This window comes from Eublepharis macularius, chromosome 19 (assembly GCF_028583425.1).
Source record: "Eublepharis macularius isolate TG4126 chromosome 19, MPM_Emac_v1.0, whole genome shotgun sequence".
Classification (NCBI taxonomy): Eukaryota; Metazoa; Chordata; class Lepidosauria; order Squamata; family Eublepharidae; genus Eublepharis; species Eublepharis macularius.
The window spans coordinates 16,612,168-16,624,815 of NC_072808.1; the positions used below are offsets into that span (position 1 = coordinate 16,612,168).

At 48.5% G+C, this 12,648-nt stretch overlaps 1 protein-coding gene across 1 annotated transcript in view; it reads right to left on the reverse strand.

Moving 5' to 3' along the window:
- Positions 1-9,505: 9,505 nt before the first annotated feature.
- Positions 9,506-12,648, reverse strand: part of PRKCSH (protein kinase C substrate 80K-H) — a 46,520-nt gene continuing 43,377 nt past the window's right edge. Inside the window, exons 15-18 of the mRNA XM_055003355.1 lie at positions 12,314-12,388; positions 11,924-12,023; positions 10,722-10,859; positions 9,506-10,076 (exon numbers count right to left, since the gene is read on the reverse strand). Of these exons, the coding sequence (XP_054859330.1) occupies positions 10,728-10,859; positions 11,924-12,023; positions 12,314-12,388 (307 nt within the window). The 3' untranslated portion in view covers positions 9,506-10,076; positions 10,722-10,727. The remainder of the gene's footprint in view (positions 10,077-10,721; positions 10,860-11,923; positions 12,024-12,313; positions 12,389-12,648) is intronic.

The window sequence follows — 12,648 nt, forward strand, 5'->3', positions numbered from 1 at the left end:
AGGTATTGGGAAGTGGAGGGAGGGATAGAGATCTTTTCCATCACTGGTGGCTTCCAAACAATTTAGTCCGGAATTGACAGGTTTAATTTTTACTAATCTGTTGCATTGCAGTGTTTTCTGTGTTATTTTTCTGTCTTTTATCAGATCTAATTTATGATTATTCCCCCCTCCTGCCCCCCCCAAACATACTATCAGTGCCAGCCAATCTGCTATAGACTAAGAAAGCATCGTGGAAGCATCTCTCTGCTGCCTATAATTCCCCCCCCCCTTCCTTCTTCACAGCTTCTTCTGTTTTTCAGCATAATAAACTATTCTGCGCACTCCCGGTGGCTGCAGGTTCCTTGACTCAATCCTTAATCACTTTCTTTTTCAAGGAGCGAGTGCGAAAAGGAACCAGCTTTAATTAACTCTCTTCACCTTGTAGTCGAAACAGTCGCTCACTGATTTTTGTTTTATTTTTCATCATCATGGAAAACAAAATTCACAAGGAACTGTTTTGGTTGCAAAAGAGAAAGCAGTAGTAAGCTGAGAAACAAAAGGACTTCTAAAGAAGGATGGAAAAAATTAAATGGGCAGTTACTGGGAGAAATAGGCCTTTTGCTTACCTCTGAGGAAATATATAGTTGGATCTTGGCTGTGGAGGTAGGAATTGCCAGATGCGTTAAGGGAATGTAGCTTTGTATACAGCCCCATGTGGAACCACGATTTTAATTCTGCTTGCTGCTGATTTCAGTAAAAGAACGACCGGGCAGCATTAGATTCTTCTAAGTGTTGGAGCAGCCAGGCATGTTGTGGGCACAGTTTGATCAGCATACTCCAAAAGGAAGCCAAACAGAAATAGGCAAGTCGCAGGACAGCACAGCGTCTACCCAACAGAAGCACTTAAGTGAGGGAAGATCTCTGAAGCGCTTACAAAAACTGAGTGCACGTGGCGCAGTTTAAAACTGCAGAAGAAAAATCTCAGTTGCCTGGAAAGACTTAGGGCCAAGCTACACATGACGAATGACACTTGAACAGCAAGTGTATTTCTCCCTGTTCACTTGCCCTCCAATCAATCCACTTGCCGTTCAAGTGTCATTCGTCATGTGTAGCTTGGCCCCAAGGGTTGCGCTACAAGTGACGAATGACACTTGCCTGGCAAGTGAACAGACTCGCCTGTATTCCTTCCTGTTCACTTGCCATTCACTTGAGCTCCATTTGATCAAGTGGAGCTCAAGTGGAGTGCAAGTGAACAGGGAGGAATACACGCGAGTCTGTTCATTTGCCAGGCAAGTGTCATTCGTCACTTGTAGCACGACCCTTAGAGGTTTTTGTGCAAGAGAAGCACTTAGTGTCTTAGCTCCCAATTGTCTTGGACGATTCTGTCCATCCTGTTGGAGCAGGGAAAGGAATTGGTTCCAGGATTTGCTTTCCCATTTCAGTTTTTGGAAAAATGATCTTTTATTGAGAGGGCCAGGAGGGCTCTAACCAGCCTTTCCCACTGCCAAAAAACCAAGGTAACTAGAAACTCATTTTTTAAAAAAAAAATTAACCTTGGTTTACTCGCATCGATTTTCTTAGATTTGTTTTTAAAGCATTCCTCTTCTGATTTCTTTTGCTTTCTTTTTGGAACCTTTAGAAAATCGCTAACAAAACTGAAATGCAATGATCCCAAACCAGTGAATGCTGCCGCTGGGTTTGCTCTGCTGGAAAAGTCTGCTGCCAGGGGAAGGAGAGAGAGCTATGCCCCCAGGTGCGAATCCTTCCCAAGGCCAGGCCATAGAGAGGGGTCCCCGCTAGTCACGTGTGCCCAGGGAGGAGCCACCCGATATAGCTGTGGGCAGCTTCCCCCCCAAAGTGGTTAAAGAGAATATCCCAAAATGCTCGGCCTAATGTTTCAGAGGCACTGGAAACAAGAGAGAGGTCGATCCACTAAGGGGAGGGTGTGAGGCTTTTATTACAGGAAAGTAGTTTGCATTCAGCTTCCCAACAGCGAGGTAGTCTGACCCAAGCTGTGAGATTTCTGTGCAATAATGTAAATTAGTGTGATAACTACCAGGTAGACATTCTGCTGCTTTCTTCCTCCCAGAAAGCCCGCACAGGAAGCAAGGTGAGGGGAAAGCAGAAAGGGCACGCCAGCACCTCTCTCTTATTTGACTGTGACGTCTCCACCATCTGGCAATATCCCAGCCCCCTAAGGTAGAACTGGAGCCCCCTAAGGTAGAACTGGAGCCTCGTCAGCGGAACTGATGAGCCCCCCCTGCCTGTTGCATTTCTGATCTGGCCACTGGAAGAGAAGGGGTCAGGAAAGGTCTTGCAGCTGGAGGTGGCAGAGGGGCAAGAAAGCTGGTGGGAGGTAGATGGGAAGATTACACACACTCCCCTGGGGGTCTGGCGTCAACTGGGGGCACATCTGCCCGCTTGCCTTTCCGAACAGTTTCGAACATTTCAGCTCCGAGCCTCCTTCCAGCACGGATGCCTCAGTTTCCCTTTAGCTTGGGCTGCCCTGGAACATCGCTTGAGGGCGGCCATCTGCACAGAAGGGGCCACCGCGCCATGCCTTCTGAACGGAGTCGGTACGCCACCCCTCCTGCTTTTTGACGTGGTTAACAGCATGCTAAAAGAGAGGCAGTAGGGAGCCCCGATCCTGGCTTGGACGTTGTAAACTGCATCTGCCGTTCTTCCAGATATGCTGCTTGCTCTTGTGGCTGGATTCCCCATCCTCCAAACCAGCCGTATTCACTCCAGCTCTGACGTGGCCCAAATGCCCGTCCCTGGACGTTCAGTGTCCAGTTTAGAGCCTGCTGGGACGTGGCTAGTCATTGCCAAGGCAGAATGCATGCCTCAGTGTCAACCACCTCTCTAAGCAGCGGCGCTGGGCTAAAGTGGATGGCAGCTGTGCAGGCTGTTGGGCAGGCTCCAGCGAAAACTAGCTAGCGTACCAGATTTCAGAGGAAGGCCTTCTGTTTCCAAGGTGTAAGATTTCTGGGGTGAGCGGGTGGGTCTTTTGCAATGTATCTCCTGGTCTTTTGAGAGTCCAGGGTGGCTTGCCTTATCTTCAGATCACAGGAATGTTGGCTCATCGGATCCTTTTTCTGGATCTTTGCTCAAGACATGCTGCTTGCCCGATGGACTCTGTCTCTTGGCGTGACCACCGCAGGCAGCGCCAGGTGCCTTGCTCAGTCCTGCAAGCATCTGAGCACACTGCAGGCAGCTGGGCGTGGGAGAGACGGGGAAGCCCGGCCTTTATTTGGGGGGAGATGAGGCGCCAACGCAGCGCACCCTAGCAGAGGTTAGCGCGGCAGTGTACTGCTGTTGGCACTCGGAGGGCTTGCTTGTATGGTACTCCAGAGCAACATACCCAAGAACTGGACGTCCTCAGCAGGTCACTTACAGCTCATGTGACAAAACCAAAGGTCTGCTTGGTGCTCAAGTTAGTCTGCCATGGCTGTAGTAGCACCTGTTCTTCAAGGGCGTGTGGGTTTTGACCACATCAGAAGTGATGTTGGTGTCCCCCCACTCGGAGACAGCCTGGGTCCCAAGACCCTCTAGGCATCCTCCGGCTTTGGCCTTGCCCATCTGTTTTAGGGAGACTGGGACCAAGCTGCTGTCGGGGCAAAGAACAGGACCCAGGCTTGCCCTGGTTGGGCATGCTTAGATAACAGATTGCATTGGGTGGGGGGTACGGTTTGGTCTTCATGTTCCCTTCCTTCTTCCCCCGGCCCAATACAGAGCCTGAACAAATCCCAGTTTGTTCAAGCACATCCATTCAGGCACTGCAAGAAACAGCAACTAAGCTGAAAGTCTCCCGAGCCCTGAGAAGTCTCAGTCCACAGTTCCTTACACTAAAAAGCTTGGGCTCAGAGACGGGAGGCCTGTTTGTGACGGCCGAATCCAGCCCCACTGTTCCGTGTCAAGCGGGCAGTCGTCTGTGATGACGCGCCATCTTTTTTGAGTTTGATTCAGCCCTGCAGGTACTGTCCCATGTCTCTCTAACCAACACGAATGTGCTCAGTTAAAGAAGAAAGGAAAAGTAGAAGGGGAAAAAAAAAACCTCCAAACCCTAACCCAGCACCGCGTTCGAGTCAAAGAGCATGTCTGTGTTAGAGAGGCAAAACCGTATTGCATTGGAATCAAAATAATATGAAATTTTTTAAGGAAAGGAAACTCACAGCTCTTGAAATTCCCCGGCTGAGCTTTGCTACAGTAGCACTACCTTAAAGGCTCTGTGTGTTTTCCCAACAGTTCTTAACACCAAATCTGTTCCCAGTAAGTTACCCTGGGTTATTTCTCCATCCTTACTGGTTGCCAGCCAAATCTATCATTCCCTGTAATTTTCTGTTAACTTTCCTGCAATGTAAAATATGGAGCTAGAGGGTCAAGATTGCAGATTTGGGAATCCATCCATCGGTACCAAGCCTTCTCTTGCCTCCCTGCTCTCAGGAGGCCCTTGCTTATTCCTTACATCTGAGGGGGGGGGGGGAGTAAGAGAGGCCAAAACGTTCCTTGGACACTTTCTGCCCAACTTCTTTTTTTACTCATTCGGTTTAAAAGCAAGAAGGCTTTAAAAAGAAACATTTCTCTGGTCGTGTTTTGCACCCATCGGGCTGTTCCTAAATGCCAAATGCCTCTGGGGGTTCTAGCGATTGTTAAGAAAGCTCTACTTAGTTTCTCCAATCCGAGCCAGAAGGACTTTTAAAATGTCAGAAGTTTGCTCTTCAGGGCTGCTGCTTTGAAAAACTTGTTTCATTTCTTTTGATTTACGGATATCTCCCTTCAGAGTGGAACCCTGAAACTGCTAGCAAAGGCTCTCCTCTATGGCGTTCAATGTCTGCGTTTCTTGCATACCCCCCCTTCCCTTCAAAGGAAATAAAAAAGGAAGTTTCCCCTTAAAAGCTAACTTTTTAAAGGGACGTAATTGCTATTGCCTTTCCAGAGGCATCTCTTTGGATCAGTGTCCACAAATCATATCCTGAAAATGCGCATCAGCTATTTTTCATGTTTTATTTATTTATTTAGTTAGTTTGGTTTGCTGAAAACAGTGAAGGCGTCCTTGGCGCTCGAGCTAGAGGACTGATTTTCTTTTGCTCTCGCAAAGCAAAAAAATGGAAACAAACGAACAACATTTAAAAGACGAACTTAATGATAATTAAACATTTTAGCATTAGTTCGAGTTTTAATTGTTTAATGATTTAGAAATTAGTTTAGGATTTCTTGATTTTTTGACAATAAATGTGTTCACTTGTGTTTTGTAAGAGTCTGTGGCAGCTTCCGTTTGCGATAAAATGAGAAAAAGAACAAAAAAACCTGGCACCATTAACTCTTGTATCTTTTTGCGAATTTTAGCTTCTTGTAGTTTTAACTTATTGTTAACTTAAATATTTATTACTGCCTTGTAAGAGTACATTTGTGTATATTTATGTTCTCATCAGAGTTGCAAGTTAAAAGGGAAATATTTTTTAATTTGCTGAGGAGTGATTATTCCTAATTTATTTATTAAATAGCAAACAACATTGAAACAATAATAAAATGCTTAAAAATGACAGGCTCTACCAACATGGCAAAGTGCACAGAGGTTAAAAAAAATTAAACCAACAAATGTGGCATATAGAACAAAATCCTTTATAGGCAAGTTTGTTTGTGGGGTTTGATGTTACATCTACTTTTGTCTTGTTGGGAAAAATACATTTGAGTCTTCAGTCTAATAGAAACTTGGCGGGGGCGGGGTGGGTGGGAAACCTTGTAGCTTGTCATTTTCTCTATTTATTCTTATGTTTGTACCCTCTGCCCTTCACATGCTGCCGCTCAGCACCCCTCCCTCACATTTAAAATTATTTTAGTGAAAAATTTGTTCTTTATTTTAAAACTAGCACCACGAGCAGCTGCGAATGGTTGGCGTAAAGGAAAAGCTTGGCCTTGCAGGGCCCTGATTCACTGTGATTTGGAAGCACCCCCGGAGTCTGCGTGAATCGTAGCGTGCGTATTTCTGTGGAATCTTCCCAGTAAGCCCCGTTTGCCTCCGTTGAGCTTTCTTCTGAGGTACGGGCTGAGGCGATGTGACGTGATTTGAGGCAGAGTTGGAACGTCCCATTTCAAGGCAGGTTTCCTTCCCTGTTGGAACGCTGTGGGTAGGAGAGGCAGGGCTGTATCCTCATTCACTTTTTAAAAAGAAGAAATGTGAGGCTCGGCGGAAGCAAACTGAAACTAGGCATTTATCTTCGCTTTAAAATAAGTGTCCGGCTAAGAGAGTTAACGCCCAAAACAAAACTGATATTGGATGAAGACTTCAGAAAAGTGGGAGCTGGACGTGTCCTTTTAGATTCTCCTTCCCAAAGTTTAGCACTTGGAAAAACAAAATGCGAATGTTAACTATCGAACGTTTTAAACAAATAAACATAATACACCCTGACAGCAGAAAAGAAAGCAGTCCCCTTATTACAAGTAGTCTGGCAGTCCGAAGACCTGCTGAAATGCGAAAGACCGGGCCAGCTGAGCTTCTCTGAGGAGGAAGGGGCTCCATAGCGGAGGTGGTAGAGCAGCATCCAGTGCTAAGATATTATCCTCACAGTCTCCTCCTAGTTCGTTGACATGGTTTCCCCTCTGTTCAAATTCTGGGAACCCTGACCCTTCTGTACCAGGGTCTGTAACACCAAAAGGCTAGGCATATATGAGAATGGATGACTCAGTTGGGCCCACCCAGGATTTCCTGGCTCCAGGACATCGTGGGAGAGCCACCCAGTGCCCCCAAGGTCTTCAGAAAAACGGCATCTTCTCAGATTGCCCTGGCCGCTCCCATGTCGTGTTTGGGAATGGGGTGAGAATGGTTATGCTGGCCCATCTTGTTCAGCGGGAAAGGGGCAGGACTTCCAATTCTCCTCCAGCAATTCAGTCTGGGGGGAAACAGGCAGAATTTTGGAAGAGGACCAGAGTTTCAAAAAGAACTTCTGTAACTGTCTTGAGGGAAAGTGGAAGCTTTCCCTAATTCTGCCCACAAGGCTATCAGGCTCCCCCCTCCTGCAAGCTAAAGGGCTGCCTGGTTATCCAACAGCGTTGCTGAGAGATGTGGCAGTCTCTTCCCCCGTTTCAGTTGGTTGACTTCCCAGGTGCTCCACAACAGAAAAAGTCGCCGACTGCACGTTGTCCCACACAATCCGGAACAAGAAACCCTTCAACTAGGCCTAACCCAAGTGCGTACCTGCCAAGTCAGGTGTGTGCGTGCGTGCGTAATTCCCTCAAAGCACGTTTGGAGACAAAAGTCCAACTCTCGGCTTCCAACTCTGCTTCCTTTCTCGCAGCCTCGGAAATAACTCGCGTGCTTAAAGACCTTTTCCAAATCAGGCCCAGGGAGGCCAGCCGAAGCCTTGGCCTCAGCTGCTGTGGTGCTCGGCTTCCAGTTCCAGCTCTTTGGTCAAAATACCACGTGGCTGCCTGTTCGGCTCCTGCTTAATTCGTAATCCCCCCCACCGACCCCCAGACAACACGCCCCGCACCTGACCCCCTTCCCCACATCTCAACAAGGGCATTTCGTGGCAAACAAAAGTCGTTTCTCTTGTGGCCTGTTGATTTTTAAAACAGTCACAGCAAATCTAGCCTCTTCTTGACTATTTTTTCAAACAGCAATAAGTGCCAGTTTGAGTTTACTAAAAAGTGAAGTGGATTGATTAGGAGCTGGATGAGGGGTGGGGAAGGGGGGGGAAAGAAGAGAATTTTTGCATGGTGAGGAAGGCAGGCGCCGGAGAGGAAGCGCATAGGGCTTTGAGGGCTTGCCTTTCTGTTTGTGAAGGAAATTTGCTTCCAGTGATGGGTCCGGGTGCAACATTGAAGGGAGCAGAGGGTTAAAGAACTGCCCCGTCTGACGTGATGGGGAGATCCTAATAATTTTTTTACATGCCCCCCTCCCCACCACTGTATTTTAGTCTTGGGGTGCGGTGGGGCTCAAGGGAGAAGATGACAGGCCGCGAGGGCCTGGCTCCCAGAGCTCCTTTCAGCTTCACACTGTTATTTATTGGGAAAGTTTTTAAAAACAATATTGAAGAAAAAAATATCATGAGTCAGTTGATATGGGAAGAGTTTAAAAACTGCTGTAAAAATAAGAAAAAAAAATGACACTTTGCATTTAGTTTAGACTATTTATTACTGGGATTTCAGGCACGGCGGCTGTATGAATCTTTTACATGGAATTGTTTAATTATTTGTACTTTTCATGCCAGAAAATAAAAAGTTCAGAATCTTATGAGAGTCTGTCTGACCTGTGTTGGGGGAACGAATATGCTGGCAAAGTATAGCTGTACCAAAACACTGTGCCCAAGACACGAAACCTTAAAGACGTGGAAAATCTCCTGGGTTTTAAGCGCAGGCTTAAAGAGCAAACTGCAACTAACTACTAGAAGACAAGAATGATGTTGTATGAATATCAGACAGGCACTGAGCTCACCAAGACCTCCAAGGCAAAGAGAAGTGGACTGCAGTCAGAAAGACTAGCTTTGGGGGGGGGGGGCGGGGGGGGCTCGAGCAGGGATGTACTTAACACTTCCCCCCCTCCCATATTTCCTGCAGTTCCCTTGTATAAGTGAATGCTAGCAATTCATGTTGCACTGCAGACGGGGATATCTGTGAACAAGCCTGGCTTGTGTGTATGAGCAATGACAATTTGTCCTGCGGATCATCTCGACACATACCACTTATGATGATGGGCAGTTACTGGGCCTGCCTGTTCCGGAACAAAATGCAAAGCCATCCAAGAGAAGCTGACTCAGTCCCCCCTCCGTTTTAGAAAATGCTACTCATCCCTTTCCCTGCTGAAAAGTAGACCTGGTCCCAAAGGTGGGACGTGTGCATTTGGGTGAGGGGTTGTGGCTTCATATGTACACCAAGTCAATACCACCACTTAAAGCCTACCCTTCCCAGTAGAAGGTAGCTATATTGTTTGATGGGGGGGCAGCAACTCTTCCTGCCTTGCTTGCTAGCAGAGCGTATCCTCACACGAAAGAACCCACCGGACAAAGCAAAGGGAAGACCTGAGCCCGACCACATCTCTCCCTCCCGCCCCCCCACCAGAGTGGTCTTTTGTCCACACCTCCATGTAGGAAGAGGGGCTCAGATGGAAAACAATGGGGACCGGGAAAGAAAGAGCCTTCCTTTTGTTATGGAAATGGTTGGCATTTGACAGTCAGTCATGGGGAGCAGGTGAAAGGCACCAGCATCCCCCCCTCCCTCAGACCCTTTATTAACAGGATAAGCAGCCAAAGCGAGGAGGCCCAGTTCCCAAAGGAGAATGTGCCTGGGGGTGAGGGGAATAGTCTTGTTGCTACCCCCACCCCCCCACACACTAATAATGCATTTCATAAAAGGTTTTTGTTTGCTGTGATGGGAGGGGGGAGAACATATGGCGGGACAGCAGATACCAGCTGTATTAACTGAAAGCAGGCTTTAGTTAGGTCCTGTTGTGCCCCCCCCCCCGAGCCTTGCAGAAGCCCTTAAATTGCAATGCCCCCCCACTTGAATCTAGAAAGACAGGCAGACAAGACAGGAGCAATGCTTCTTTATTGGATGGAAGGGAATAGTATTTATCCGAATTATATACCAAAGAGCAAAAAACCAGGTTGGTGGCGGCTGTGCAGGAGGGGGGGGGGGTCCTTTGCCTCTTCCCCCTCCAGTCCCACAAAGTTGCCAGCCAAATGGAAACGTGGCTCAGAACACAGTCAGCAGGCTCCACACTCAGGTCGGACAGTCACTGTTGCCCCTCCGCAAAAAGAAGAGACAGTGGCGGGTGGAGGAAGCACAGGCCCTGGCAGTTGTGCGGGCCTGACCGGGGCAGGATCAGGGCTGGCTGTGCCCAGAAGCTGTGGCATGACAGGCAGGGAGGGAAAGAGACTCAAGTCCAGAGCCTGGACGGGAGATGGGCATTGAAACGCCACGAAGTCCATCTGGGCAGAGCATTACTGGCACAGCGGAGAAGAAGATGGTGGGATCCAGGGGGGAAGCCCAAGCAAGTGGGCCCTGGGATCTGTCAAAGTGACTCCGGAGACAGGGCAAAAGCCCTTTGATGCTCTTTGCAAACCGATGGATTAGGACTTGCCAATGGCTCCTGTGTAGATCTGGAGGAAGAAGAAGGGGCAAGAAGAACCATTAGGCAAAGGCCTGGGAGGGGGCTGCCCTAGCCCACTGGGCCTGGCCTATAGCAGCCCCCCCACAAGGGCACAGAGAATCCAGCCTCTCATCCAAAGAAGGGGAGGTTCTTTCCTCCCCCTAAACCACGCCCCTTACCTAGTTCTCTGCCACAATTCTATTTATCTCCCCCTTTTCTCCCCTACAGGAAACCAAAACAGTTGATGACGTTGCTCTCCCCTTCTCATCTTTATCCTTACAACCACCACCTTGCGAGGTAGGATCAGCTGGGAGAAAGATCCAGCTGGGTCGCCATGTTAGTCTGTCTGTCTAGCAGCGGAAAAGAGCAAGAGTCCAGCATCACCTGTAAGACTAACAAAATTGGTAGCAGGGTGTGAGCTTTCGTGAGTATGAAGAAGTGAGCTGTGACTCACGAAAGCTCACACCCTACCACAAATTGTGTTAGACTTACAGGTGCTACTGGACTCTTGCTCTTTTCTACTGAGAGAGATTGCCATGGAAGCTGTTGGTTCCAACCTGGTCCTCCCGGAGTCGCACCCAACAGTAGCTGCTACATACCAGGCTTGCCTTTCAGCTAGCAGTGAGGTCGGGACTGGTTGACTGAGGGAACTCACCTGCCCTCAAAATTCGTCATGAACGAACTCTTTCGGCTCATGGCAGGCCGCTGGGGTGACGAACTCCATCAGGTACTCACAGCGGCTGGGCTCTGTGGTAGCCGTGACGATGGTTTCCTTGCCACACGAGAGCTTTACCTTCGTGGGAGAGACAGCAGGACAGTAAGTAACTCTTGTGGTCTGGTCCAGGTGTGGGGGAACTCTCGAAAACAGGGCAAAAGGACTGACGGTCTTTGTTCGCAACCCCACCTCATCTTCGCTGCATTCCTTAAAAAAAGATGGCCAACCCCACGAGGCCTTTCAGATTTGCACCTTTCCCCACTCTCTTTTATCCTAGCAACTCGATCATGTAGATATGGCTCTGGGAGGAGAGGGAGTAGCTAGCCCAAGGTTAGCCAAGGGTGTTTTGTTTGTTTATGGGCCTCCCCCATTCAACCCGCAACGAGCTCTCACAGAACTCCAAGTGTGCTTATGGGGAAAATGGAAGACATTCAGCTGCCCCTGGACACCATGATCCCAAGGAAAGGGATTTCACAGCCTCCCCCTAGGGACTTCCTCTCCTGCTGAAAGAGGGAACAGCTTCGACCAACAAAAGCTTTTCTTGTACAATCTCATTTCAGGCTGCAGATGCAGCTCTGAACAAGTCAGAAAAGCCTTCTTCCTGGTGTGCTAGTTTTAAAAACAGAATTCAAAGCACACACGCCCCTCCCGTCATGTACAGGACAACCCTTCTCAATTCCCCCCACTAATTTCTTTACAACAACTCAACAAAAAGTTTCAGCCAAGTCTCCACCAGTTAGGAAAAACAGAGCATCCTGCAATGTGAGAGACAGACCGGTCTGACTATGGGGTGGGTGGGTGGGGGGTACATACTCTGTTCCAGGCACAGCAATCAGTCAGCAATGAAACTGGGGCAAAGCATTCCCCCGTTGGCACCTCTGGCCTCATTGTCGAATGAATGGACTAGGCCCACAGTGACTGGCCCATCCACTGCTCTTCCCCGGACCAATCTTGGGGAATTTCCTCCATCCTCACACTCATCCCGTCTAACTGGCATCTCCCCGTGGTTTCCTCCCAGCTCTCAAGTCAGGCCACTCCACCGGGTGTGTGTGTGTGGGGGGGTGCTGAAGGGCAAAGCCTCTCTGCGTTTGTTGCTTCAGCCTGCCTGCGGGCCTCTCAGGGCCACCCCATCACTCACTCACCGTGGTGGATCGGTTCGGACCCTGCCAACAGCCTGTCCCATGCTCGTATTTCATGATGCTGAATTTGTCCTCCTCGGGTCCAGCCCAGGAGCCCCACGAGCTACAACAGAAGCAGAGCAAGTCAGAGGCGCTCTTGCCGAGCTTCATCCTCGCTTGGCTTTCCTATTTAGCAACTGCCGTTACTTAACACCTGTGCTGCTCTATTAAGAGTTCAAAAAGCTTTATGGGCATCATCTCAGAATTCTTACAACCACCCTGCAAGGTAGGTTAGTATCTCCCCACTGCAGGTGAGCCAGAGAAAGCTTTGACAAGCAGCTCAGTCTCTCAGGGGAAACAAACAATGTCAGAACACTAGCGCCTTGCTTATAGGACTGGACTAGAGCCTCTTACCCCAAACTGGTCTCCGAGCCACCATGCTTAGGTTTCTGGGATACTCTGTTAAAGGGACAGAGACGATAAATGTACCTGGAAAAAGGAGCACAGAAGAGAACCATTCATTAATCTCCACACACTGTAAGTATAGCATAATTAGATCCAGAGGAGTTAGCCGTGTTAGTCTGTAGTAGCAAAATAGTAAAGAGTCCAGTAGCACCTTTAAGACTAACCAACTTTATTGTAGCATAAGCTTTCGAGAGCCACAGTTCTCTTCGTTAGATGCATCTGATGAAAATAGCTGTGGCTCTTGAAAGCTTATGCTACAATAAAGTTGGTTAGTCTTAAAGGTG